Raw genomic sequence first — 27,839 nt, 5'->3', positions numbered from 1 at the left:
CAGGCAGCCACACCGAGGCCTAGGGGAGCCGGGACTCCCTCGGGCCCCGGAAGTTTGGTGCGGTCCGCGCCGGGTGACGCATTTCCGCTTCCGGTGCCTCGCGCCGCTCCGTCATGGCCTCCACGGGGGCGAGTCGCGGCGGTGCTGCGTCTCCTCGGCCGCCGCAGGGCCGCTCCTCGCGTCAGGACAAGTACTCGGTACTCCTGCCCACCTACAACGAGCGCGAGAACCTGCCGCTCATCGTGTGGCTGCTGGTGAAGAGCTTCTCCGAGAGGTAGCGGAAGCTGCTGGCGCGAGCGCCGCGGGCTGCCTGTCGGCGGTTGGCCGGCGCGGGGAGACCCACCGAGGCCTGGGCCCCGCTCCCGCCCGAGCCTCCTCGAGGCTTTCCCCGGCGAGGAAAGCCGTGGCGGACCTCCCCGCCTCTGTCTCCCGTGCTCTCTCTCTCTCTCATTCCTGCTCGGGTCTCTGGCGAGATCCGTGTCGATCTCCCGGCCGCTCGCCCCGGCCCACGCCTTCCCCCGACGTCTTTCCCCTGAAGGGGCTGACTGCACTTTTAGTTGAGGGCGAGGCCGGTCACGGCGTGCACACCGCCAGAGCCGGGAGCCCCGAGCCAGCGCTCACGCCACCACCCCAGGGCCGAGCGCTTATGTAAGCTCGATGGTCGCGCTGTCTGCTGCTGAGCAGGCAAAAGCGAGAGCGCCGTCGCCGAGCGCTGTTTGGCACGGTGATTAGAAACGGGGGCTGGCTGGCTTGCTTGCTTGCGTTCAGAAACGTGGGGCCCCGCTCAGTGCTACGCAGAGTTCTACTGAGCCCCATTCCCTGCCCTTAGGAACGGGAATTTTGACGCCGGAAGTGTTACGCAATTTTTTAAAGGTCTACGTAAACTAAAATGCCTTATGAGAGCAGTACAGAGTCAGTTGTGTCACGGCCTGGCGAGTGTCATGCTGTGGGAACCTTGGGCGGTCTTTCCCATCAGAGTACACAAACGTGTTTTTGCACGTTACGTGGAATGCCATAGCAGAGCGCTGCGTATTTAGGTCAGTCTTGTCAGAGAACATTGTCTGCAGAGCTCTTAGTTTGCTCAATGGCTTTCGCTTTTCACATGAAAACAGGATGTTGTGCCCATGTTTTTGGCAGTGAGAAAAACTTGATGTTAAGCTTGGGGGTGCAAGGGTTGCAGAGGCAGAAGGGTTGTAGCAAGTTCAGTTTCAGCCAGGGCTACATTAATAGCCCCTGTCTCAGAAAAACAAAACAATGCTTGATACATTGTTTCTCTGTATAGAAAGCTCAAGTTCACCATACTGATAGGTGAAAGCCATAGATGAGCCTTGTGTGCTTGATTGAGACAAGGTTTCAGAATTACGTAGCCCAGACTGACCTGGAACTCATCTGCCTGCCTCGGCTTCCCAAAATGCAGGGACTAAAGATGTGTGCCACCGCTCACGGCCAGGATTGCTGGCTGGGCTTGTTGTTGTTGTTGTTTGTTATTTGGTTGGATGTTTTTTGGTTTGTTTTGGTGGTGGTGGTGGTTGGTTGGTTGGTTGGTTTGGTTTTGGTTTTGACTTTTCAAGACAGGATTTCTCATTGTAACCTTGGCTGTGCTGGAACTCACTCTGTAGACCAGGCTGTCCTCAAATTTGGAGATCCACCTGCCTCTGCCTCCCGAGTGCTGGTGCCACCACCACTGGCCAGGTTTAAGATTGCTGTTTTGATTATATTGCTGAATAAGTCAGTTTCTATATAGTGGTTCTTCCATGTATGATGCATATCTTTTAAATTGATTCTGCCTGCTTTTTCCAGATTAGAGAACTTAACCATAACATTTTAATATGCTCTGGATTTGTATACTAGTTTTATGGTATTTGTTGCTCTGCTTAATTTATGAGTCCAACACCTGTACCTCCTCACTCCACTTCCCTGCTCCTTTCATTATTACATTGTACCAAGGCTGTCCTGGATTGCCTCAGTCTCTAAAGCTCTGGGGTCTGTCTGTGTCTGTGTGTGTGTGTGTGTGTGTGTGTGTGTGTGTGTGTGTGTGTGTGTGTGTGTGTGTGGTTTTGGGGTTGGTTTGCTAGGGGGTGGAGCTCCCCGCCAGTGAGCTGCATCTTGCAGTGGATGTTCTGGAATCAAATGAGGTTTAATAGGAATAGCTACAGCTCAAATGTAGTTTTGGTGTGTAGACTACCTTACCCTCTAGTGAGATGGCTTATTTGAAACCAGAAAGGGAGGAATTTTGATAAAGAATGACTTCCCTTTGTGACATACGTTTTTTCAAAATCAACATCTTCTGTGTTTTGACAAATTATATACCTATCCTAGAGATAAAAGAACAGTGGGGAGCTATCTGGTCAGTATGTGGTCAGTTGGTCAGTGCCCCTACTCTTTTGTGTATGTTGTGGAGGCAAGTTGCAAGGTGTGTGCACACACAGGCTGACTGAGAACATCTGCTACCTGCCTGCCTCTTTCACCCTCTACTTTGAATTTTTTGAAACAGGGTATCTCTCAGTCTAAAGCTTCTGTTATTTGGAGGGTTTCAACCTCCTACCTGCCAGTGCTGGAGTTACAGGAATGTCTTATCATACCCATCCTTTTGGCTGCTGAGGATCCAAATTCAGCTTCCATTGCTTGCATAACAAGTGCTGTCACCCACTAAGTCATCTTCCCAGTCCCCATTGTACCTATTCTTGATATGTAGGTTTGGTTTCTTACCTGCCAGGTTTGCCAGGGCTGGCTTTCACAATCTTGAACAGTCTATTGTTTCCTGCTTGATTTCCTAGGTACCTAATCAGAGTCAAGAGGAAGGTGTCACTTCCTTTTCCTTCCCCTTTATGTGTTATAAAAGGGGTGTTGGGAATGACAATTATGTGTACAGTAGGGGGGATTTATCTACCAGACAACTATTGCTGAATGGTTTTTAGAGTAGAAACTATTGTGTGACTATAAGGAAAGTAATTTTAAGAGTGAAATAACTGGTCAGTGGTGGCTCATACCCAGTACTCTGATGGCAGAGCCAGGCAGATCTCTTGAGTTTGAGGCCAGCCTGGTCCAGGACAGCCAGGACTATACATAAAAATCCTGTCTTGAAAAAACATAAATAAATAAATGTAAAAGTAAAATTAAGCTGATAAATTCCAAATTATTTAAATTTGCTCTTGTCATCTAAGATTTTATTTTGCTTTATTTTGAAATAAGATCTCTGGCACTGCAGGCTGCCTGTGAAAGTCAATATAGCTGAGAGTGGCCTTGAATATCCCAATCCTCATTGCTTTTAACTTGTTACTTAAAAATTTGAGAGATGATCACCCAACATTAATATAAATTTAAACTTTATTTTAGTGCGATCAACTATGAAATTATAATCATAGATGATGGAAGCCCAGATGGGACAAGAGAAGTTGCCGAACAACTGGAAAAGATCTATGGGTCAGACAGAATTGTAAGTCACAGACCCCTCTCTCTGTGGTGGCAAGGGTGGTGAGACACAAAGTCTGGAAAGATGAGAGGCAGCAGACCCTTCTGGGATCAAAATTATGTATGTGATGTGTGGGCCAGTGCTAATTCTACAACAAAAGAGCAGGCTTGGCCTCTGGCTTTATGATGGATTCTGCAAATAAATTTTCTTAATATACTGAAGAGTGACACTGTTGGTGGTGGGTTATAGAGCTCGTCAGGAAGGCATTCTTGGGTTTCTGTCTTGTTCACTCCCTTCTCTGAGTCAGCATGTACTTTGTACACAGTGCTGCCTACGGCTCTGAGCTTGTGGGTAGAAAAGGTGACTATTAGCTGACAAACAGGAGTGACTTCAGGGCTTGAAGCAGTTACAACAGAGTAGGGGAAGTATCCTATAGATACTTTCTGAATCCCAAAATCCCAAACTTGACATTCTAACTGCACCATGAAGCCTGTCCTGTAGGAGTGACTTGGGCAGGCACAGAGGCAATTTTATACTGGCTTCATGAATTTGACATTTTTGAAACAGAGTTAGAGCTTATTAGAAGATATTGTTACTATAATGATTAAATGTTCTTACGTTAATTTGTAGGAGATATTCTAAGTATATATTTAAGCATGAGGGTGAGAGAGGAGTGTCTGGACTGGGGAAAGCTCTTGCTGTCCTATAAGGACCTGAGTTCAGATCTTAGTATCTCACAGGTGCCTGTAACCCCAGCACACAAACACACGTGTATACATGCAAAGAAAGGTGCAGCATAGCTGTGACTTCACTAGCAATTGCTATGAGATATATATATATATATATATTTATTTATATTACTGGTCGTGTTTTAAATCTTTCAAGATAGTAGTGAATTCTGCTGTGGATGGCTTGGACCAAAAGCACACAGTTGAATACAGATTTAACTCTAAAACATGTTCTGGTATTAGCTGTGCATTTGTCATTTGTGCTTACAGTTCGTTGAAATCAAGGGTTTCCTGGTTTGCACACATCAATGGATGATTTGCTGTAGGGACCTGTCCTAGTGGCATTTCTGGCCTCTACCCACCCACAACATGCCATTAGCAGCTTCTCTCCCTTCTTGGCAAGCTGAAATGCACCTGATATTGTTACATGTGCCCCTTGGGGACAACATTGTCTCTTTTCCAGATAGAGAACCTTTGTCAGAGAAACAGAGGTCTTTGGAGACTCTCTAGATACTTGCTGTTCAAGAAATAGTAGTTCATCACCATAAGAAAACTAGATCTTTTCCCCTGTGGTGCTAGAGAATTGAACCTAGAGCCTTGCATGTGCTAGGCAGATGCCCTATTCTACCACTGAGCTGTATCCTCAGCTGTCTTTTGTAAAGAAAGATGGAAAGACAGTCCACGAGAGCCCAAAATAAAGGGATATCAAATATTTATTGAGGAGTCACTTGTGAATGACAGATAAGTAGAGAATTGCCAAGGTCTTCTGCCCAGGGGCACTAGAAGCTGCAATCCTATCTCCAACCACCACCTCAGAGAGGTGTGGGGAGGGGAAGAGAGAATGCTTCTCTCTCTTGTCAGTTCACACATAGCACCTAAGGCCATGCCTTAATGGGCCAGTATCCCAAAGACTATAATTGGCTGAATGAGTTCCCACAACAATTCCCCTTATTGTCTAAATAAGAGGGTTCTAAACCTAATGCAAAGCTATATACGATAAGAACAAATATCAAATACTGTCCAGGAGAAAGAAAAGGAAAAAACAAAACAAAACACAAAATTAGAACTACAACCATGAAGAACAACAGCGAGCAGGAAACACACATTGAATGTCCAGGCTGTGGCAATTGGGAAATAACAGAGATTGTTCCAGCAGCTGTCCTATCCTGAGGAGTCTAGTCTTGTACCGAAATGTCTTGGCTTAGATATGAGAGGATAGTAACTGTGACTACCTAGTCTTTAACTCCATCAAAGACTTGAGAAGGAAAATAATATTACCTGAGTAAGCAGCAAGTTCTAACATACAACTTGCAAAAGGTGCGGGAAATGACAGAAATGGCTGGCTACCTGGACAATCACCCAAGGTCTCATAGTAATGTTGGGGGCAATGGTTTCTCTATGGGATCCTATAAAAAACTAAAACAATGGTTAAGTCTCAAGAGGACTGACTAGCTGTAACACTTGTAGTCGGTCTCTGAGTAGCATGTGAGGCTAATCTGAGGTTCTTATATGAAGTCCTGGCTCGAGCGTTGTAAGAAAGTGAACTGTTGTCCAGGATTTCCTTAACACATACCTTCCTGGATGTGATGGTGTACTCTTTTAATCCCAACACTCAAGAGGCAGAGGCAAGCAGATCTTATGAGTTGGAGGTCCTGTTATATATAACAAGTTCCCAGCAAGCCAAAGATACATAGTCAGACCCTGTACCAACAACAACAAAAGAAAACAAGAAAATTTGCATTTATAATCATTGTTTCCCTGTAGAACCAGACAATCTCACCCCCCCCACCCTCAGGATCCCAGGCTGGCCTGGAATTCACTATGATCCTCCAGCCTCAGCCTCCCAAATGCTTGGATTGCAGGTGTGATCCTTGCAACTCTAACACTGACTCATCATTTTATGGCTGTTTTATTGATTTTTTTAAGTTTGAGGGCAATTTTTGGGGGGTTTAAAAGAAAGACTTGAGGATAGGCAAGCTGTACGTCTTGGCAGCTGCCGGGAAGGAATACAGAAGACAGAAAAGCCTGTTGTCAGCAGCTGCATGGCAGGAGAGGGGCTGCAGAGACTCAGGAAGCCCAGTGTACTTGGGGCAGCGTGCCTTCTCTTGGCAGCTATACTAGTGAACGAGAAAGACGTGAAAGGGCCAAAGCATTGGTGCCTTTCTGAGTTATTCAGGAAAATGGGAATGCTGTACTCACGTGGCAGACACATGAGTAAACAAAAACTGTTGGAAAGTAAATGGAATGTGTTACTGGAGCAGTGGAGAACAAGCTCAGTGTCGTTCAGGGAAGGCATTGTTAAGCTGGCAGAGGAAAGTAGTGGCAACAGTGTTTAAAGTTTGGGAAAATGAATAATGACACACAAAGCTTTGGAAAGCCATAGAATTATTTGCTAAAGGCTCAGTTTCTCTAAAAAGGAATCAACTAGTAGTGCTCATTAGAAATGGTATATGTGGCTGGGTGAGGTAGTGCATGCCTTTAATCCCAGCATTTGGGAAGCAGAGGCCAGCCTCATCTATGTAGTGAGTTTCAGACCAGCCAGGGATAGATACACAGTGAGACCTTGTCTCCACAGACACAGCAACAAACAAGTATGATAGATGTGAAGATGATTCTGTTTCATACAAGAGTAGAACCAGAAGGTGGTGTGAAATTTTACCTAACTCTGTTCCAAGGACTCCAACATCTCCTTGTGGTTTTCATGGGCACCTGGCATGCACATGCTACACAGACGTACATGCAGGCAAACGCTCATACACATAAAACAAAATTTAAAAATCTAAAAACTTTGGGATATGGTACCATATGCCTTTAATCTCAGTACTTGGGAGACAGAGGCAGACAAATCTCTGTGAGTCAAGGCCAGCCTGGTCTACAAAGCAAGTTCCAGAACTATTACATAGAGAAACCCTGTCTCGAAAAAGCAGAAACAAAAATCAAAAGAAAAAATATTGTTGTACTGGCTGGAGTGGTGGCTACTGTCTTTGCTTTGTTGTTAGAATTAGGTATCCTGAAGTCTGGGCTGGTTCAGACTAGCTGAGCTTGAGCTCCTGACTCTTAGCCCTACCCCCCAAACACTGGTATTGCTGGAGTTACACCACAGTTTATGTAGTGCTGAGGAGGGGAGCCCTCTCTTCATGCTTGATAGGCTACATCTCCAGCCCCCAAATACCTTTTTGGTTTGGGGGGAAAAAGAACATACGATGCTTCAAGGTCTAATAAATTCAACTAATCTTTTTAAATGAGTTTGTATTATAGTAACAAACTTAAGAAATGATCCCTGAAACTAGTCTTGAGTACGCATTTATAGGAATAAAATAAAATTTAAACTATTTTTGTCTTTTTGTGTTGACATGTTTCTTTTTCTTGCAGCTCCTAAGACCACGGGAGAAAAAGCTGGGCCTGGGTAAGTACACCATTTCCTGTCACCTGCCCTATTCATATTTTTCACTGTGTTTTCCCAGTTTGGAAAAAGGGCCAAGTACAGTCCGCTGTGGTGTCCTTTAGTGATCCTGCGTGATCTTCAGGACATCCTAGTGGTTTCACTTGAGTTGCCTGTCTCAGGACCCACTTCGAGAAACATAAACCACTGTAATTCTGTCCAAATAGGAAATTTAATTCAAGGATTCTAGTTAACAGGAAAGCAATTGCTCAGAAGCCTGATAAAAAGCTGAGCTACTAGGAGAGGAATGACTGATGACTGAGGAGCTGGAGTGGGGGGTGGGGAGGCGATTGGTAGGGCCCAGAGACCTGGTCTGTTTAGAGGGAGTAGAATGTAGGGAGGGCAAAGGTGGCTAAGGGTGGAGCTGTGGAAGCTGCTCAGTTGATGCCGCTAGATGCCATGCAGAGAGGATTACTTAGATGTCACACACACACACACTCACTCACTCTTCACTTGTGCCTCCCAAAACTGTCGGGAACACAACAGCCTGGTTCCCTATAATGTAACCTAGATAAAGGAAGAGCCAAGGAATGAGTCTGAGAGTGTACATCTTGGACCAGTATATACTTTGCAAAGTCTTTAAATGGTAAGTCTATCAGGTGATTATTTAGAACATTCTAGAGCAGTGGTTCTTTCCTAATGCTTTGATCCTTTAATATAGTTCATGTTGTGGTGAACCCCAACCATAAAATTATTTTATTGCTACTTCATAATTAGTTTTCCTGTTATGAATCGTAATATAAATATCTGATATGAAGGATACCTGGTATTCAACCCCTGTTGAAAAGGTCATTTGATCCCGGAAGGGGTCGAGACCCACACATGGATTGAGAACTTGTGTTCTAGGTCTTTCCAGTGAGCCCAGTGATTTTGAGATGAGACTTGAGATGCCTTCATTTCATAGCTCTTAACAGATGGAAGCTATTACCCTGAGGCTGGGAGATGGCTCAACAGTTAAAGTGCTTGCACATGCACAAGGACCACAGCTCAGTCTGCAGAGGTGCTGGGTGTACGTAGTGGCTCACCTGTAATTCAGCCCGGAAGGAGGGAAACTAGCCAGGTCAGTGAGCTCTGGGTTTGGTTGAGAGACCCTGCCTTAATAAATGAAGTGAAAGAAGGATTGAGCATGACCTCTAACGTCAGCTTTGAATCTCCGCAGGCTTACATGTGCACACCTCACTCCTACAAAGAGGAAAGGTGTGCATATACACATGCGTACATACCTCAAACACACGTGGAAAAGGGAAAAAGGATTCTTTAAGGTTTAAATGATCTGGAAAATGCCATCAAAGAAAGCCACAAAGAGTTTTCAAACAGTTAGTGAAAATATTAGCCAGCCAGTTGAAGTTGTTAGGAAAGCTGGGTGCTCTAAGTGAAATGTGTGTGATGTTTTGTTTTTAAAACTTGTTTTTGCTTTCATTTCTCCATAGTAACTGTCCACTCTGTGACACTAGCTTCTGTGTAGTGTGCAAGGATCAGATCAAGGGACTTGGCATTTCTGTCACCTCAAACACATGGTTTCACAGTAGTTGGAACATTGAAAAGCTTCCCTATCCAGGTCTAGTGGTGCACGCCTTTAACCTCAGCACTCAGGAAGTAGATGCAGGTGGATCTTTATGAGTTTGAGGTCAGCCTGGTCTATATAACAAATTCCAGGCTAGCCAGAGGTAGCTACATAGTGAGATCCTGTCTCAAAAAAAAAAGAACCCCCCCCCCAAAACACAACAACAAAATTCAAAAAGTCTCTCATTTTGAGATGCTCAACTGGTATCAGCCATTGCAACCTGACTGCTGTGGATTGTGATGGTACTCAGGGTAGAGAGTACAGGAACCCCCAGTCTTCCTGGCATAGCTATCAGCCAAGCCCTGAATGGGAGACTCTGCACAGAGACAGCAAAAGTAAGACAACTGGGCCCCTGACCACATACTCTATAGGGCCTGCTGTACCTGGGCAAACCGCAGTTGACCTTCAGTAGACCGCTCCATTGGGAACTGACTGGAGTACAGGGAAGAACAGGAGGGAAACTGACTGGGGAATGAAACTGTGGCCAGCAGGTAATGCCTGAGCACTGTGAAAGTGGTGGCAGAGTAGGGAGTTAACGATGGTTGGGATGGACAGCCAGTACACCTTGTCATCACAGAGGGGGAGTCACTGGTAGAGTGACACACCTGATGCCATTTGTGCAGTAGCTTGTTAGAGGGCTAGGAATTGGGGGGAGGGGGATGATTGGAGTACATTTGAGGTTTCTGAAATAGATAGGATGGCAGTGATAGGAAGCTGATCTGTAAATATGGAGCTCTGAGAACCTGGCCTCTGTCTCAAGAAGACTCTAAAGAGCTAGCATGAAGGTTTGGCAGTTTTTTGGGGGGGGTTGGGGGGTGGGATTGACCAGAGACCATGAGCGTACAGTAATGTATATAAACTCTGAAACTTTTGAAGCTTGGCACGATAACTCTTAGCAGTTTGAGGTTGAGGCACAAGGATCTCCTGGGCCCAAGGTCAGTCTGAGCTATAGAGTGAAACCTGGACTTAAACCGCTCCCCACCCCCCCAAAATAGAAAGGAGACTTTTGTATTCGGCATTTATTTTTTATTTTTTTTAATTTTGCTAATTTTAAATATAAGGATGGTTGGTTTGTTGTTTTTCATTAAGTTGACATCAGAATGGAGGATGGGTAGCCACCTACCTTCTTGATTGTGTTTGTAATACATGTGGCCTGTGCCACTGAATATGGAGAGTTACCAGCTGGGTCGCTTAGAGGAGGACAAATGTTTGCTTTTACAATGCAAAGTGATTTCTTTTCCTATTTAAATGTAGACCTAAGCATTTTGGGTGGGCTTTTGTTGTTGTTTTTGTTTTTCAAATTTTATAAATGAGTGTTTTGCCTAAGTGTGTGTCTATACCATGAACATGAAGTGTCTGCAGAGGCCAGAACAGGGGAGCACATAGCCTGAAGTGGTCATGGGCTGTCATATCAGTCAGTGCTGGGACTAGAACCTGGGTCCTCTGGAAGAGCAATCAGTGCTCTTAATTGCTGAGCCAGATCTCAGCTCCTTGTTGTTTTTGATAATGAGTCTAACTACTTTTCATTTTTAGGAACTGCCTATATTCATGGAATAAAACATGCCACAGGAAACTATGTCATTATTATGGATGCTGATCTCTCACACCATGTAAGTGGCTTCCCCGCTCTTGTTCTAGTCTGTGTTGAGATGGTCTTGCTCTGTCATCTAGACTGATCTGGAAAGTGTGGGGATGCCCCTGTTTTATCCTTTGAATGCTAAGAATATAGGTATGTACCACCACACCCAATTTGCCTTTCTTGACATATGATAGACTTGTCATATGTTGCTGACTTATTGTTTATTCTTTCCAAATTTCAGCCCAAATTTATTCCTGAATTTATCAGGTAGGTACTGTTTCTATTATTTCTTGGAGGGAGAGTGCTGCCTTTCTTTATTATTTCTATTTTATGTATGAGTGCTCTACATATATATATCTGCACACCAGAAGAGGGCATCAAGTTCTATTATAGATGGCTGTGAGCCACCGTGTGGTTGCTGGAAATTAATTCAGGACCCTAGAAGAACAGCCATAGCTCTTAACTGCTGAGTTATCTCTCTAACCTTGTTACTAGTATTTCTAATATGAGAAATTTAAAATTCAGTTTGTTTATTTAAAATATATATAAAATTTTTCTGTCAAAATTTAACTGACAGAGACTTGGTACTCATAAATATAGGTCTGTGGCTACATAACTTATTTTAAGAGCCCTTAGGAGCCATCAATAGGTGGTCGTGTTTTCTTTTATTTCGGAATACAGAAAAGATGAAGTCCTTGTTGTCTAGTATTAGACATGATGTATTATAGTCAAAGACCATAGACAATAGGATTTGGTCCAAGGGTCCAGGACTCCAGGCATCATGACTGCACAGTGTAACCCTCATTACCTTGCCCGTCCGCAGCCACTGCGTACAAGAGGGAATTAAAGGGAACCATCCTGTTGTAATGAAGGTGCCTGTCCCAGTTGAGTCTGTCACAGGTGGAGGCTTTTAGCCAGTGAGGTCGTCAACTGCACATGTACCGTGCTACTGAAGGATGTGAGTCATAGACAGAGCCTCTCTGGGAAGCGATTTGGGGAATACATCAAGACTCATGAGCTTTGCTGTAGCCATTTTAGTATATTCTGACATTACTGGTGTGAGTCTATTGAGGTAAGGAGTGCCTGCAGTGAAAACAGCCATAGTCTTCATCAGGTTTCTATGCTGTGACAAACACCATGGCCAAAAGCAATGTGGGGAAGCAAGAGTTTTGCTTTGGGATAGTTTATCACACTGTGTGAAGATGTGTCACTGTGGTTGGTTTAATAAAAAGCTGAACAGCCAATAGCTAGGCAGAACTTCCAGGCAGGGTGAGGAACTCATGGGGATGAATGTAGGCACAGGAATTTTGCCAGCTAGATACGGAGGAAGTCAGCATACAGAATGGAGGACAGGTAAAGAGCCACATGGCAGAATGTAGATGAATAGAAACAGGTTAACTTAAGTTACAAAGAACTTAAACAAGCCTAAGCTAAAGGCTAAGCTTTCATGATACTAAGTCTCCATGTCATTATAGGGGAGGTGGTAGTCCCAAAAGAAAGTCTGACAACAGAGTTGATATTATTGTGCACTTCCAGATCTCTTCATCCCTGAGAAAAGTCAGGATAGGAACCGGAACAGACGCCATAGAGAAACACTGTTTAACTGGCCTGCTTAGCTTGCTTTCTTATATACCCCAAAACTACCTGCCCAAAATTTTTCAAAACTTCAGGATCAGCTCAGGTTTGAAAGACTCATTTTGCACAGTCAGGTTATCTGTTTGGCTTCATGCTTTGCCTCTGCTCCCCTTGAAACTTAATTGTGTGGCTTATAAAGATGCCTGTTGAAAACCTAAGAGCTTTCTCTAATTGAGTTACTTTTTTCCACAGGAAACAAAAGGAGGGTAATTTTGATATTGTCTCTGGAACTCGCTACAAAGGAAATGGGGGTGTTTATGGCTGGGATTTGAAAAGAAAGATAATCAGGTACGTGTGTGTATGTGTGCATGTTATGTGATTTCTCTACAAGGAAAATAGATGGAATTCAGGGATTAGATTACCACAGTCAGGGCCTTTGGGTGTGTAGCATCAGGTTGTAACTGCCAATAAAACTTTTCCAGATAGTGTCTTACCTACAGTTTTTCCTTTGCCAAGAGTTTTACTTTAGCCATTTGGAAGAAAATCAGCACAAATATTGGAACCCTTGATAGCATTGGTCTGCATCAACAGAATCACTGTTTTGATTGTAGTTTGTATAATAGTTAGAATAGCAGCTTTTAAGTCAGACAGGCCTTTGTTAAAATTATGTTTCTCAATATTGTGTTACCTTGTATATGTACCTTTTTAAAACTTTACTTCTAGTTTTCTGATACTGTCTGACAACCCATCTCCAAGTTGGGTGGGGTTCCATGGACTGTGACTGATGCCTTCACCTGGCCTTGCTCCTGCAGCTAGCTCCCTTCACACAGGGTTGGCTGAGCTCGTAGGTCACACACCAGGCAGTTAGTGCTGGTGGTTGGCTGGGATGTCTTACTTCTGATAGCTCTGCGTGCGTGCGTGCGTGTGTGCGTGTCAGACAGATGGGAGAGCAAGTGCACTGAAGGCATTATTTAGGTGTTGTTCTTCAGGCTACTTCCACCTTGTGCTTTGAGATAGGGTTTCTGCCTGGCTTTCAGTGAGGATTCTCGGGATCCCAGTGCCTTCATGCATTTGAGTATGGCACTTTGGTGCCTGAGCCATCTCCCTACTCCCCACATGTGCTGCTAGGGCTCCTATGAGATCAGTGCTTTCCATAAACAAATAGTAGGGGAATAGTCTGGCTCTTGGTGTGACGACCCATAAGGAACTGAGATACACAGTGTACCCCACTCGGTGTCACTGAGTGATAGGAGGGAGAGACTCGTACCTACCAGTAATGTCTTCCGTCACTGCTTTATCCAATTGCAGTTAAACTTGCCTCAGTTAAGGAATCTTGGGATAGTCATTTAAAACACTTAAGAGACTTGATCTTCTGTGAAATAAAGACATTGGATAAGTCGTAGTTTTCAATCCTGCTAAACACTGGAATCTTGTGAGGAGAGAAGTACACATAGCAACTGCTGTCCTTCTCATGCCCATTGTAGACTACATGACTAAAAGTCTCCAGAGGTTAGAGGCAGGCTCAGCCAAGGCTGAAAATGAGTTATTAATCTTCAAAGGCATTTTGAACTTGGTCATTGATTCACCTGTTAATTACAATTAGGGAGTTCTAATCATGAGCACATTCTGGCCTTTTAGTTGTGGCATTTAATTACATCTGGTGATAGTAGTTACTGTGTGCACTGTGTAGGCTCTAAGTCTCTTAGTGTGACCCATAATGAATTCAAACCCAGACTGAGTGACCTTTAGCACATTTTAATCAGAACATTCTAATTCAAGGTGAGTTTGAATCATGCAAGAATTCCACACCATCCAGGTAAAAATCCATCATCACTGGGCAGTGTGGCATGTGCCTGTTGTCTCCCATATTCAAGAGGCTGAAGCAGGAAGATTACTTAAACATGGGCTTTTGGGACCAACTTGGGCAGCATAACAAGATTCTGTCCTAAATAACTATAAGGTTAAAAAAAAAAAAAAACATTGAGGGCTGGGGAAGTCCCTAGTACATCCACATGAACTAGATGTAGCAACCATTTACCTAATCTAGCACACTGGAAGTAGGGGCAGGGCTAGCCTGGGATGATTATGACCTTGTCTTAAACAAAAAAGCCCACTCAAAAATGATCTTACACAGTAGTACAGACAGACACTTCTGTCTGTTAGTATTCTGCAGCTGTGAAGAGACACCATGACCATAGCAAATTGTAAGGGAAAGCATTTAACCAGGGGCTTAATCCCTGATGATCATGACAGGAAGCACAGCAGGCAGGGAGGTGCAGTGCTGGTCACTAGCTAAGAGCTTCCATCCTCATCAGCAAGTTGGAGGCAGAGAGAACAAGACTGGGCCTGGCATGAGCTTTGGAAACCTCAAAACCCACCCCTAGTGACACCCTTCTCCAACAAGGCCACACGCATCTCCTAATCCTTCCTGAACAGTTCCATCAACTAGGAACCTAGTATTCAAATATATGTCTTTGGGGGTCACTCGATTTTAAAGCACCACAAAATCTGACTCTCCAAAGCTCACGTTTGTAGTGAGGGGGCACCTATATCTTGGAATAGTGTCACGCGTGTAGATGTAACTGAGGCATGTTGGTTGGTAGCCATCATTGCAGCTGCAGCTTCTAACATTGTGATTTATTTAAGCTTTTGTTCTGTTTTGTTTGGGGGGAGGGGTGTCTCTGTGTTTAGTCCTGGCTGTTGTGGAACTCTTATAGAACAGGCTGGCCTTGAACTCACAGAGATCCTCCTGCCTCTGTATCCCGAGTGCTGGAATTAAAGGCATGTGTCACCAATGCTCAGCTTTTTTTTTTTTTTTTAAGTCATCTTCTCTAAGGAAGCCTTCATTTGGGGGCTTTGGAGAGTGATTCTCTACCATCCCAAAAAACCTCTCTGAACCTGTGTTGCTAAAATGGCTGCCATGCAAAAGTCACTTTCTTCATGCCCTTGACACACTCTTTGAAATGCTAATACAGCAGTCTCAAATAACTTGTGACTGCCAATTGTGAGGATTCTGTTAATCTAGAGCCATTGTTATGGACTGAGTGTGTTTCACAAATTCCCACATTAATTGAGAACCCCCTAACCCCAGTGTTTTGGAGTCTTTGGGAGGTGATTGATTTGGAAGATAATGAAATGAGCCCTTTGATGGGATTAGCATCCTTTTAAGACATCAGAAAGGCACCGCCACCACCCCCTTCACACTTGTCTAGCACCTTGTTTTTTAACTTCTGCTCGTGCTCTAAAACCAGGAGAATACGTCTCCAGTTTAAGCCAATGCACAGGATCAGAGTGCAGTGTCCAGACACCACCTGAAGCACCCCACCCCTTACCCCGTTTTCACGCTGTTGTTCTTCTGGAGTTTGTGATCTTCCTGATAGGTGTAAAGTCAGTCTCTGCTGGAATCTGAAAAAGAAACTTATCAAACCATATCTTTTTCTTCATGGCAAACTCATTATCAAATCCTTGACCTTTTTATACCAGAGCATTTATGGGTTTAAATGACTAATTTTTCTCCTTGACTAAAGTTTCGTGGGGGTGGAGGATTGCGGGGGGGGGGCTGTCTCACGTTACCCAAGCAATCATTGCCACACCCTGCCCACGAAGTGCTGGTGTGTCTGTGTGTGTGTGTGTTGGTAAGCACTCTCCCAACTCCCCAGCCCTTCTCTCTTAGCAAAGTTTAGTGGGATAGTTACTTTCATATCTGTTCACTTGCAAAGGGCAAAAGTTTCCTATTCTTTTGTGAAGTGTCAGATCTCATTGCACTGCCTCTTTGCTCTAAAGAATTAACTTTTGTGGGTGAAATTGGTATCATATTTATTAATGGCTAGCATTTGTTGTGTTCTTGGATATGTTTCTCTTGTTTCTAAAATATATTAATAAGGAAAATCTGATTAATTTGGCAGCCGTGGGGCCAATTTTATAACTCAGATTTTGCTGAGACCAGGAGCGTCGGACTTAACAGGAAGCTTCAGGTAGTGTTTGTTTTATACCTGGAACTTTTCCCTTGGTTCTTTGTGTTAAGAGGTCAGGTGGTAGTGGCACGCGGCTTTAATCCCCAGCTCTGCAGAGGCAGAGACAGACTGATCTCTGTGAATTCAAGGCCAGCCTTGGTCTATTCCAGGACAGGCTCTAAAGATACAGAGAAATCCTGACTGGGGAGGGGGGGTGGACTGACTAAAAAGAAATTGAAACTTCCCTGCCTACTGTCTAAAAACTGATACCTCCTGCTGCTTGAATTTACTAAACAAAAGGATTAGTTTCCCCACACATTTTCTCCATCTTACTTTATAAACTGAGTGTGCCATATAATTGAATGGCTAGGTGTGCTTGCCTACCACAACAAGTGCTTGTGACCTGGATTGTTCACAGAAGTCTGCATGATGGCCTTCATCTCTTGATGCCTATAGTCCTAGTCTAACCTAGCCCGCCCATAGTATTAACAGTTGTTCCCAGGTGGACTGATTGTCCTCAGGACCTTGGCCTATTTTGGCAAGCTTATACCTCTTAACTGCTGGGCTGCTTATTTCCTTGGCATGTGTCATATCTTCATCTGTCAGTTCTGCCATTCCTGCATGTCCAGTTCAAAGGCTGATGTTAAAGCAGTTTCAAAACCAAAAGTACAGGTGATTGTGTATCAGGTAGCTAATTTACCATATTTTAATAATTTCTAATAGTATAAATCTCAATAAGACACTAAGAACTCATTTTCAAAAGTATCACAAGTTCTAATAACCTGTCTTTATACCTGGGACTACTGAGTTTTAGATTATAGGCACCAGTGAGTTCTGGAAGTTCAGGATCTGTGTGATAGACACATGTCCACAAGTTCATAAATACTGTTTTCTTACAGATTGTACCGAAAAGAAGTTCTGCAGAAATTAATAGAAAAATGTGTCTCCAAAGGATATGTCTTTCAGATGGAGATGATTGTTCGAGCAAGACAGTTGAATTACACCATTGGTGAGGTGAGCGACTGCCAAGTTCTGTGTGCTACTCCCCAGAAACAGATTTACAAAATGCATGGCTTTCCTAACTGCTGAATTAGCAGGGTCTTAGACTTGCAGCTATATGGAGTGTCCATACACTACATAGTGAACATTGAAATGACTGTATTTGACCTACTGGGGCTTATGCCAAGGTGTGTTTCCTTGTATATAGTGAAGTTTCTGGTACTTCGGAGTTGTGTCTTCTGAATAGTGAGCTTTACATTATGAGTTCCTTGGCTGCTTTTCTTCTTAGTAAATGTTCAGGGTTAGAGTGCACAGGCTGGAGGCAGGGTTTCAGGCTGCATGGTTACCAAAACCTTACTCAAAGCAAGAAAATACCCACTGCCAGAATGTCTCTTCCCTTGTGAACATTAGAAAATTTGTGATGTAATTCCACCATGATCATTAAATGTAGCAAACTGAAGAGAGAAAAAAATGAAAAGTCATTTAACTTTAAAGTGTGGTTTTTCTGGAAATACATCCTGAAATTTGAATGGACTAACATAATATTTGGGGTCAGTACTTGTCAGACAGCTATAGATTTGAGTCAGGTGACATAAATTTTGATAATATGCTGGAGGATAGTTATGTGAAGAGCCATGAGTGTCAGTGTACGTGTAAGACTGAGGCTGCAGGCTGAGGCTTTGTTCCTGTGTCAGGAATGCTGTACTCCTACCTTGAAGACTGACTTTACTGTGTATGTATTTTTTAACCAGGTTCCAATATCATTTGTGGATCGAGTTTATGGTGAATCCAAGTTGGGAGGAAATGAAATAGTCTCTTTCCTGAAAGGATTATTGACTCTCTTTGCTACTACATAAAAGAAATTACTCATTTATACTTACCATGCTCATTTCAATTAAATGGCTTTGATCAGTGCTCTCGTGATACATGAGCAAAGGTGAGGTGCATTTCATACTGGTAGTTTCTCTGGAGAAACTCCATTTTCAAACTAAAAGTTAAAGTTAGGTTTAATGAGCAATGTTCTCAATTTTCATGTATATTGTGCTGTATTAAGACCTATAAATAAATGTATATAGGTTTGTCTAAAATGTTGCTGCTTTCATTAGGTATGTTGATGCAGAGTTTCTTATGAGAAAATATGAAATACTCCATAAAACTAGGTTGTTAGTTCTGTATACCGAGATGTTAGAAAGGGAAAGTTAATTACATTTACAAAACACAGTTCATGTATGAACTGAAAAAGAAATAAAATCTCAGATTTCTGAACCTAGATAAAGTAGTGCGCTCGGCACACAGTGTTAGCCTGGTCAGAGTGCTCGTCTGTGCAAAGTATACGTTGTAAGGTGGAAAAGAACTTGACAGTGGCCGCCACATAGCTGCCATTTTGTTTTGTTTTTTTCCTTTTGAGCACTGACTTCTGTTGGGAAGACAGTATTTTATCTCAAAATACTTTTTACATTATTCCAATACCTCAACAAACTTACCACAGTGACAAAAATGTATATACGATTTTTCTCCATCCAGAAAGATGTCCTCCTTGTTAAAATGAAGAATACGTTGTTCCATGCAGCTGGGGCAAATACTCCATTCACCAACCTTATCTAACTCTGAAAAGTCAGTGAATTTCTATCTGTAGCATAGCTTTCAGGTCATGTAGCATGTTTTAGGTTTTGAGGAAATACATGATCTAGTTGCCTGTCCTTTGCAAGAAAGAGGCAGCATTTCCCTCTAGGTCATTTGATAATCACATTTAGCAGAGCCCAAGATGGCTCCTGTCCTCCTCTGCAGTAGGCTGGCCTTGAACCACCAGTCCTCTTGCCCTCGCCTCTCAAGTGGTGGGACTATGATGTGTGCCATCACTTGGACACACACCTGGGTATCTGTGTTCCCACCTTACTTTGGCTGCTAAAGAAATTGAAAGTCTTAAATTTTTGTTTCCATCTTTCTGGCTGATCGTAATAGAAAAGAACATTGATTAAAGCCCTTACTCCCAAGTAGTCCCATCCATTATTATGTTCCCCTTTGCCGAAACCTGTTGAGTGTCACTGGGCAAGTGACTTCTTCATCCTTAATGACTAGAAATTTTATTATTAGTGCTCAATTAAAAAAACTAAGCCAAACTCATAGGGTTACGATATTCTCAAATTGTTTTTTGAGTGCCAAAGACCCTGTCTGTTCCCTTGAAACCCAGCATTAAGTTTTCAGTGTGAGGTGCATGAGACAGAAGTCACTGTAGAGACTGACAGCACTGCTACATCACACCTCACAGGAGCAGGAGCTTCACAGTCACCCTGACACTGCTGGAGTTTCACTGGCCACGTTTGAGCGGTGAACACCATTAAGAAGCCACTTAGAGGAGAACCCTGCCTAATTTTTCAGCTCCGTTTTTGTACTAATTCTGGTTACATAAACATACACATCTTTTTTTTTAACCCCTCCATCTGAATCCAGCATCTTTTGTGCTTCAAAGTGAAGGCAGTGATGAGATCCAGATATCCTTCACACTGCTGTTACCACTGTGTGAAATCTGCTTGTGTAAGGAAAACTAGAGATGAGTCTACTTTGTGTCGTATTGCGGTTGCCTGTCTTCCACACTGTGTAGGTTCCTTATCTTGAGTCCTTTGATGAAAGGCCTTGCCCCTGCTAAACATCTATCTCTTCTTTTCCATTGAGGCATCCATTACACTTTTAAATATGTAATATCTGCAGAAAACAAGTGTCAGTGAAGGTTGATTCAAATTCCTACCAAACCCTTGGACACTGAGCTACATATAGTTTGTTAAGATTCTTTCAAACTTGCAACTTAAACAAGAGTAGAGAGCACCTATTTTTTTAAAAAGTGGGTGTGGCCAATATTTCACTTCACTTGCTCTAGGGTAACTACTGTTCATGTAAAGTGGACCTAAGGATGTTGATGTTGACATGGTGTGTTGATTGGAGCTGATCTAAAGTGGCAAAGCCAACAGTCCATGTATTGTCAATATGCCCATATTGTGGGAGCCCTGTGACTACAGAGCTTTTCATCCTTCAGCATCGCCAGTCCGATGGCCTCAACTCTACAAACCCCACTTCCTTATTTAAGTCGAGGAGAAATGGCCATCTGATGAGTTGGAAGAATGTCTTGAGTCCAAGAAACGGCAGAGCCGTAAAGCTGAGCCCTTGTCTGTTACCCCACAGCAACCCACTTGGAAGAGCTGCCATGGCCACCGAGCTGTGTCAGCTCAAGGGAAAGTGTGAAGCACGAGGGCATCACACCTCACTTAAGGCTGGAGGCATCAGGCTCAACCCTTCGCCTGGCCTCTAAGCCTGTGAGAGCACGCTCTGTGAGCACGTGGAGCTTCGGGGCCGCCCGCGCACCCTCCCTCCAGATGTAGTCCAGGCCCAGATGGGCCCGCGCAGGGATCCCCAGCACAGCCACCTGACTGATTGTCGGAGCGTGCTGCGGCCCGCTGCTTCTGCCTCCGCCGGCGGCGCTGCGGCCAGAGGAAGGCACCCAGGAGCGCACTGCGGCCATTATCTACGGCGCCTCCTAGTGGGGCAATGGCAAATCCTCCAAGTTCTCGCGAGAGCTCCCCCCTCAGTGGGGATTATATAATCTCCCCAGGCGAGATTGGGGGTGCTGAAGGCGCCCTCCCACAAGAGAAGTGGGGCTCCGCGCGGCAGAGGGCCGGAGAGCAGTCCCGGGAGGGTCCCCGCGAGGGGGCCCTGACCCCCACCGCGCCCCCCCTCGTCTAGCTGGACAATGAGTCCTCTTATGCTAATGAGGCGCTTACGTCACTTCCGCTCTTTCTCGGCCGCCATTTTGGCTAGGGCAGGTTCGGGGACTCGCTCTGAGGCGCTTGTATTGTCTGCTGAGGGGAGACGCGGGACCAGCCCCCTCCCCCGCCCGCCCGCCGCAGCCGCCGCCACCGCCGGCCCGGTCTACCCGCCGCCGCCGGGACCCATGAGCCGAGCGCCCGCCCCCCGGCCGCCGCCATCTTGAGCCCCTCCCCCTCCGCGCCGCGCTCGGGGGGATTTGGCGTCTCCTCAGACACAGCTCCCTCTCTCGGTCCCCGCCGCCGAGGAGCCGCGCGGCTGTCGCCGCCCGCCCGCCCGCGACGGTGAAGCCGCGGCCCCACGCCCGCCGCCGCCCTCCGCCCCTCCTTTGTCTGCACTGCCCGCGCCGCCGCCCGCCGCTCTGCTGCGCCCGCCGCGCCCCCCCCGGCAGCAGCCGCGGCCGCGGCTCGAGCCGGAGCCCGAGCGCGACGAGGCCCCGGGCGCGTCCTCGCCGCCATCGCCGTGCCGCCGCCCGCTCGCCGCCGGGCCTCGCAGCACGCCGGCCCCGCGCACGCCTCGAGGCCGAGCCAAGGTAAGCCCGCGGCTCGGCCCTGCCCTGCCCTGCCCTGCCAGCCTCCGGTCCCGGGCGCGGTCATTGTGCTCCGCGCGCGCACCGCTCTGCACCGGCCTCTGCCCTCCTGCAGCCCGACCCCCTTCTCCGCCCCGAGGGAGAGGCCGCCGGCCACCACGGGCTTCGGCGGCGGGTGGCATCTTCCCGCACCCACCCCGCCCCCAACACTACCCCGCTCGCTCGCGTCCCCCAAACTCATCCCCTCCCGCCCCTCGCCCCCACGCACGCCCCCAGTCCCCGGAACCAGCCTTCTGCCAGGTCTGCCCACCCTGGGCCTGGGGGGAGGGGAGGCCTGGGGGGGCGGGGAGTGCAGGGCACGGAGCGAAAGTCTTCGCCACCCCAACAACATGCCGGCTTCCCTGCACCCTCGCGAGCGCGGTCCCTCGCCAGCCCCGCTCGCAATCTCGGCTGCGCGCTCAGCACCACCTCTTCCGAGCTCTCTCTGACCCTCAACTTTGCAGTCAGAAAATGGAAACCCAGAAAGCCGCGAAAAGATTTTTGTCGAATGCAATGAATGGGGAGTCGTTCTCTGAGCACGCTCTTAGTCACCTCTTCTTTCCTCCGGGCCGCCTGTCCTCGTCCTCCCCACCCACCCCACCCCTCCACCTGGATGCCTGTCTGGTAGAAAAGGCGCGATTGCTTCTCTTCCTCTTGTGTCCAAGATCGGGCTCTGAAGTCGAACACCCATTTTAGCCTCACTCCCTGCCACAGCCCCAAGTGTCTTCTCGGTGTTCTTCAGTCACCAGCTCCTCTGGACAGTTCTTCTCATAACCCCATTTCACAGACAAAGGCTTCGGAGGGAAAAAGGACCTAACTGTTTCCTGTGTTAGCCATTTTAATGCTGTCCAGCCCCGAACGCCCAGTCCCCATCCCTGGTGCTTCTTGTGCCTGTGTCTTGAACCTTCAGAATGGGGGGGGGGTCTCTTCGATAGCTTTGTGCAGTTTCTTTATAAATCTGCATTGTTGCTTCTGGTTTATGGCCATGAAGAAAATACCAGCCCCCACCCAAAATGCACCGCAGCCAAGTCGGTTGAAGGCAGTGAGTGTTGGAGTCAGTAGGGGGCGCGTTCTCTGCACTGGGTAAGGCTGCAGAGGGGGGAAGGGCCCCAGAACTAGAACAGGATGTACTTAACAGCGCCTTCTACAGACCATTGGAAAATGGGCCCAGCAAGACTTGCACTTAGTTGAGCTGACAGCAACATGGCGAAGGATTAAGTGAGCCTACACAGAGACTTTATTTAAGAAAGCCACCTCAATGTTTGGATAGTTTTTACGTGTTCCAAACTGTTCACCCTCAGACTTTGGTTACTGATCAGTCACCTTCGTGCACATCCGTAGGTCATAGGTTCCCCTTCTCAGGAACCCTTTCACCTTCAGGTTTGGATGTGTCAGCATCTCTTTCCTAGGCCAGATGGTAAAGGGGGTTCTAAGTAATGGGCTTAGGGTATCACTGGTCAGTCCGTGTCTCTGCAACTCTTTTGGAAGAGTGAAAGGTCATTTTTGAGAGGTTTTTGTGGGATGGTGATTTTCATAGCCATGAGAGATGGGTGTCATGATTTGCAAGGCTTTGTTGGTAAACATCAGACGCTCGTTGAGTTCTTCATTGTCAAACTCTATTGAGTTGAATGCAAATTTTTGTTGCCTTCCAACTTCAACCTTCCAGCAGTGTGTTCTGTCAGTAGCCAACTGCCTTTGCAAGTGTTGACACCAGTCTGGTGTGCACCACTCTCTTGGGGTGCATGGATTTCTGTAGATTTTACTCCTGTTGTTATTTCCATAGGTGTGAGATGCACAGTTCGAAACCTAGGTCCCAGCTTTTACACTGTGATGCACAGGGTTGCGCTTTTCGTACTGAGCTGATAGGTGGCCTAGTGGTTATTCCCTGTGCTGCCATTTTGAGGGTCTGGACTCCGTTCCCTGCCTTGCTCTTTGGACTACATTGTCAATTCACACCGGTGGGTATATCATTTTGGAGGGTGGATGCTACAGCATCAGGGAAGCCAGATAACTTCCTCCTTGGTCAGCTCCGAAACCTTCACTTCCAAAATTTCAGCTTAGCCATATTCCTCAAGGAACCAGAGTTGGTTGCAGTAGTAGATTCTGAACATTGAAGCAATGTGACTCTTTTAAAGTTGATGGTGTTATAATCATTTGCATTCTGCACTATTGGGCATAAAGTTTTTTTAAGCAGTTAAACATAAGATTTGCTAAGCTTCTCAAAGCCTTAATTTCTTGCCTTGGTTAAAGGGCAATGGGAGGAATGGAGGGAATGAATCATTGATAGAGATCAAGGCTAGCCTCCTAGGAGCCCTAGGATTTGATCTGAAAGTGCTTTGCCATGCACTTGTTCTTGCTTGGGAAGATTGGTGATGGGTGTTGTTAGCTGTAGATACTTTATCCTACTATTACAGACATCTTACATAGATGTGCCAAATAAATTTATGGGATGCCAAATGGATGTGTGTGATACATAGTTTTAACCATTTAGTGCTTGAAGATTATTTTTTTTCTTTCAGGGTTAGATAGTTGCCACCAGGATAACTTTTTACTGTGTGAAAAGAGGGCCTCTTGGTGCCAGTAGTGCTCTGAGAGACTGCATGGGATTCACATTTTATATATTTATATATCTTTAGTATTTACAGACTCCCTCCTGTTTGATAGTTGGGTTTTTTTTTAAGATTATTTTTTATGTATACAAAGGAGTTTTGCCTTTATATGTCTGTGAGGATGCCAGATCCCCTGGAACTGGAGTTACAGGCACTCATGAGCTTCGTGTGGGTACTGGGTAGTATAGCTGGGTCCTTCAGAGAAAGGACCAGTGCTCTTAATGCTGAGTCGTCTCTTTAGTTCCTGTTGTCTAATTCTTAAATAACAAATCTTGAGTATATGTTTGTGGTTTTCAAATGTGATTTTGTTCGTTCTAATAAGTGAAATACAGTATTAGCTAGTGTCCTTGTCATTTTTCCTTCAGGGAACCTTGTGAGTGTGAGAATGAGTGCAGTCTTCAGTTTGAACAGTTAACTGGGTTTGACACAAAAAGGGGAAAGGTAGACACAGTTGAGTTTGAAAATAAAAAAAGTCACTTTTATGTGTGTGTGAGTATTTTGTATACATGTGGGAGTGTGCATTGTGTGCATGCAGTGCCCATGGACACAAGAAGAGAGCAGTAGATCTCCTGGAATTGGAGTTACTGATAGTTGTGAGCTGCCATGTGGGTGCTGGGAACCGAACTTGGTCCTCTGCAAGAGCAGCAGTGCACTTAACAGCTGAGCCATCTCTAGCCCAGTGAAAGCTGAGGTCTATATTCTGTGAACTAAGGATTCTTTGAACAGTCTCAATTAACTAGAGTAGGGAAGTGGGTATTCTGTTTAATTAACTTGTTTTGATGAAAGTTTTTCCTCCAACTACTGTCATAGAGTCTACTAAACATTGAAAATAACCAAATCTTAAATCTTGGTTCTCAAGACCTTACAAAGGAAATAGAGTCGGTAGAGTTGTTAAAGTTGTTGGTTGGTTTTTATAAACACCCAACTTGGGCTGATTTTGCTTAATTTCTTTTTCTTCTTAAACCAGAGTCAGAAAAAATTCTGAATAGCATTTTAACTTGACTGTGTTGAGCGGGTTTTGTTTTAAAGGTAATTGATCAATAAGCTTTGTTACTAAAAGTGTAAGTATATACAGTATAGCGCAAAAGAAATTGTTAATTTCCTTGTAGCAAATCTCTTAAATATCTGTTAAAAAGGTATTCGGTCTTTAGAAAACAAAAATGTTCAGAATTATACTGGCTGATTTAAGTGTTATCTTTTTGATGTGTGTTTGTTTTTTGCTGTGTTGTAGCTGAAACCCTAACATTTTGAGCTCATTTAATTGGGTGTATATGGATGTGTTCGTACCCACCTAAAAATAGGGATTTTTTAAGAGTTGATTGTCACACTCAATACAAATAAAATATTTAAGTTTTAGAAGTGTGGCTTATGGTAATTCTTAACACTAAAGAAAAATTGAAAGTTTAATTTTTTAATACTAAAAGCTCATTTGTTGTTTTTCCCATGGTGTCTTTGACTTTTACAATAAGCTACTTGTTCAAGTCAAAATATGAATGTCGGACTGGAGAGATGGCTCAGCTGTTAAAGGCTAGGCTCACAACCAAAATATGAGTATCATAAGCCCTCTTATACTTTTTGGAAGGTAAAATACTTCTCATTAAGAGTTGCATTGGCTTTGCCCCTAAGACGTGAAGGGAGAAGATTGCTCTCTAATGTGGTAATTGTAGTGAGGCTGAAAGAACTTCCCGTTTTTGTTGCTATTCCATGAACTTGGAAAGCTTTTCCCTGGGTTTTGTAAGGACTTGTGATGTTGCCCCTGCAGATAATGTCATATCCCTTGTTAAAGTTTGTATCACTTCATGTTGTCAATAAGGAAATGTGGTTTATGAAACTAGTATAAGCTAATGCTAGCTAACCAAATGGATACTTCAGGAGGATTATTTATTGACTTGGTGGTGGAAAATCCATCTAAGTAAGCCATTCATGTCTTGCCCAGGCTTTGTGGCCTTGGGCTTTCGTTTGCTTATCCTGTTCAGACAGAGGGTTGGTTTTGTTACTTTGTTTTTGAATGTCTTAATGCTCCTCCCGTCTACCCTTTCCTTTACGTGACCTACCTGCCTTTCTGTCTTCCAGTTTAGTGAGACTGTTCTGTCCTGCTGTAAGAAAAGAGTCTAACATATTAGCCTGCTTCCTAAAATTAGGGGTGGCTGCATCAACTTGACTGTGAAGAGGGTGTGAGGGGGTAGTCTTGGGGTAGTGAGCCACAGTCAGTGAAAAGTGCAAAGTGAGTACTGTACCATTCAGGTTCCTTCATCTCCCTCCTTTCCCTTCCCCCACAGTCAGTAGAACAATCCTGGAACTTCAGAAGAGAATCAACAATGTTCCAGAAATGTGTTTGGGGGATAAGAGGAGTGCAGAAGACTTTGGATATAGCTTTTGATGGAAGACTGAATCCCTACACATCTTCATACTTAGGCTAGGGTATTAGATTTGTGGCTTCTCGTGTGACTTGGGTGGTAGCCTTTGGTAAGGATAGGGAACCGTTACTTGACATTCAAGTAAAAAGAGGACTGGAGAGATGGCTCAGTGGTTATGGGTATGTCCTATAGAGAACCAGCACCCTTATCATGTGGATCAAGACCACCTGTAACTCCAGCTTCAGCGGATCCAACAACACATTCTTCTGGCCTCCACAGGCACATGCCCTTACCCCCACACAGACACACATGAATACACAATAAGTCCAGAAAGGAGTAAAATGCTGATGTTTTGTCAGGTTGGCCTTCTAGTGTTTTAAAAACCATTCTTTCAGCACTATCTTTGTTTTTTAAGTAATCAAGGCACCATTATGTACAGTAAATAAGTATTCCAGACCTGTGCTTGGAACACTGGGAATATTTATTTACTGGATTTTTGTTGTATTTTTTTGTGTCTGAGTGTTTTGCCTGTAAGTGTGTGAACCATGTGCGTGCCTAATACCTGTGGAAGTTAGGAGGATGTTGGATCCCCTGAAACTGGAGTCACGGGTGGTTGTGACCTGTGGGGTGGTAGAATTGCAGCCTGCATCCTGAGCAAACCAGCAGTGCTCGCTAACTGCTGAGCCATCTTTCCAGCCAGTGCTTGGGATGCTTTGGGTGTTTCTGTGAGCTGTTCATTGCTGTCTACTTACACCTGTGGTCCTACGTGGGTTCTGATTAAGCCTGTCACAGCCCAGTGAGAGTATGGGTGAGTTGTGCCAGTTGTGGTAGAGTGTCTGGAGTTATGTGTCCAGGGTCTGAAAAGAGAACTTGCTCAGGTCCATTGCTTCTCCCAGAGCTTTGAGTTGTCTGGTTCCTGTTCTCTGCTGAGAATCTGCAGCTTTGGTCCTCTCTTTCCCAACCTCACTGAGCTTCCTGTTGGAGTCTATATGTAATGTTCTCTCTGGATGGAGCTAGTGACTAGAGAGCTTTATGATTGGTCTCTTTTGAAACAATATACCAGGAAGAACTTATATGTGGTGCTCTGGAAGCTCGTATTTAACTTTTAAATTGCAGTTGTGAATTCTGAGTAGAGTTCTTACTCCTGTGAAAGGTGAGCTGTGTTCTGTTGCAAGAAGTACCCCAAATCATAAAAAGCAGCAGGCACAAAAGCCAAATGAAATGTCTCTGGTTGAGC

At 44.9% G+C, this 27,839-nt stretch overlaps 2 protein-coding genes across 3 annotated transcripts in view; both read left to right on the top strand.

Annotated features, from left to right (window-relative positions):
* The first annotated feature begins 113 nt into the window (after nt 1-113).
* On the top strand, nt 114-18,340 carry Dpm1 (dolichyl-phosphate mannosyltransferase subunit 1, catalytic). Of its 2 annotated transcripts, XM_005074432.4 has the most exons (9): nt 114-274; nt 3,337-3,436; nt 7,513-7,546; nt 10,680-10,756; nt 10,967-10,992; nt 12,553-12,648; nt 16,206-16,274; nt 17,153-17,267; nt 18,005-18,340. In XM_005074432.4, exons 1-9 carry the CDS (start codon nt 114-116, stop codon nt 18,107-18,109), a joined length of 783 nt encoding a protein of 260 aa, XP_005074489.1. In that variant the 3' UTR covers nt 18,110-18,340. The 2 variants fall into 2 exon arrangements, with proteins under 2 accessions (XP_005074489.1, XP_012972123.1); XM_013116669.3 differs by lacking the exon at nt 16,206-16,274.
* A 3,181-nt stretch (nt 18,341-21,521) lies between these two features.
* LOC101844923 (activity dependent neuroprotector homeobox) overlaps nt 21,522-27,839 on the top strand; it is a 32,445-nt gene continuing 26,127 nt past the window's right edge. Inside the window, exon 1 of the mRNA XM_005074435.4 lies at nt 21,522-21,600. The gene's annotated coding sequence lies outside the window, so the exon portion shown is untranslated. The remainder of the gene's footprint in view (nt 21,601-27,839) is intronic.

This window comes from Mesocricetus auratus, unplaced genomic scaffold (genome assembly GCF_017639785.1).
Source record: "Mesocricetus auratus isolate SY011 unplaced genomic scaffold, BCM_Maur_2.0 Super-Scaffold_100028, whole genome shotgun sequence".
Lineage (NCBI taxonomy): Eukaryota > Metazoa > Chordata > Mammalia > Rodentia > Cricetidae > Mesocricetus > Mesocricetus auratus.
The sequence above is the reverse complement of the archived record's forward strand: the minus strand, read 5'-3'. Positions and strand labels throughout refer to the sequence as shown.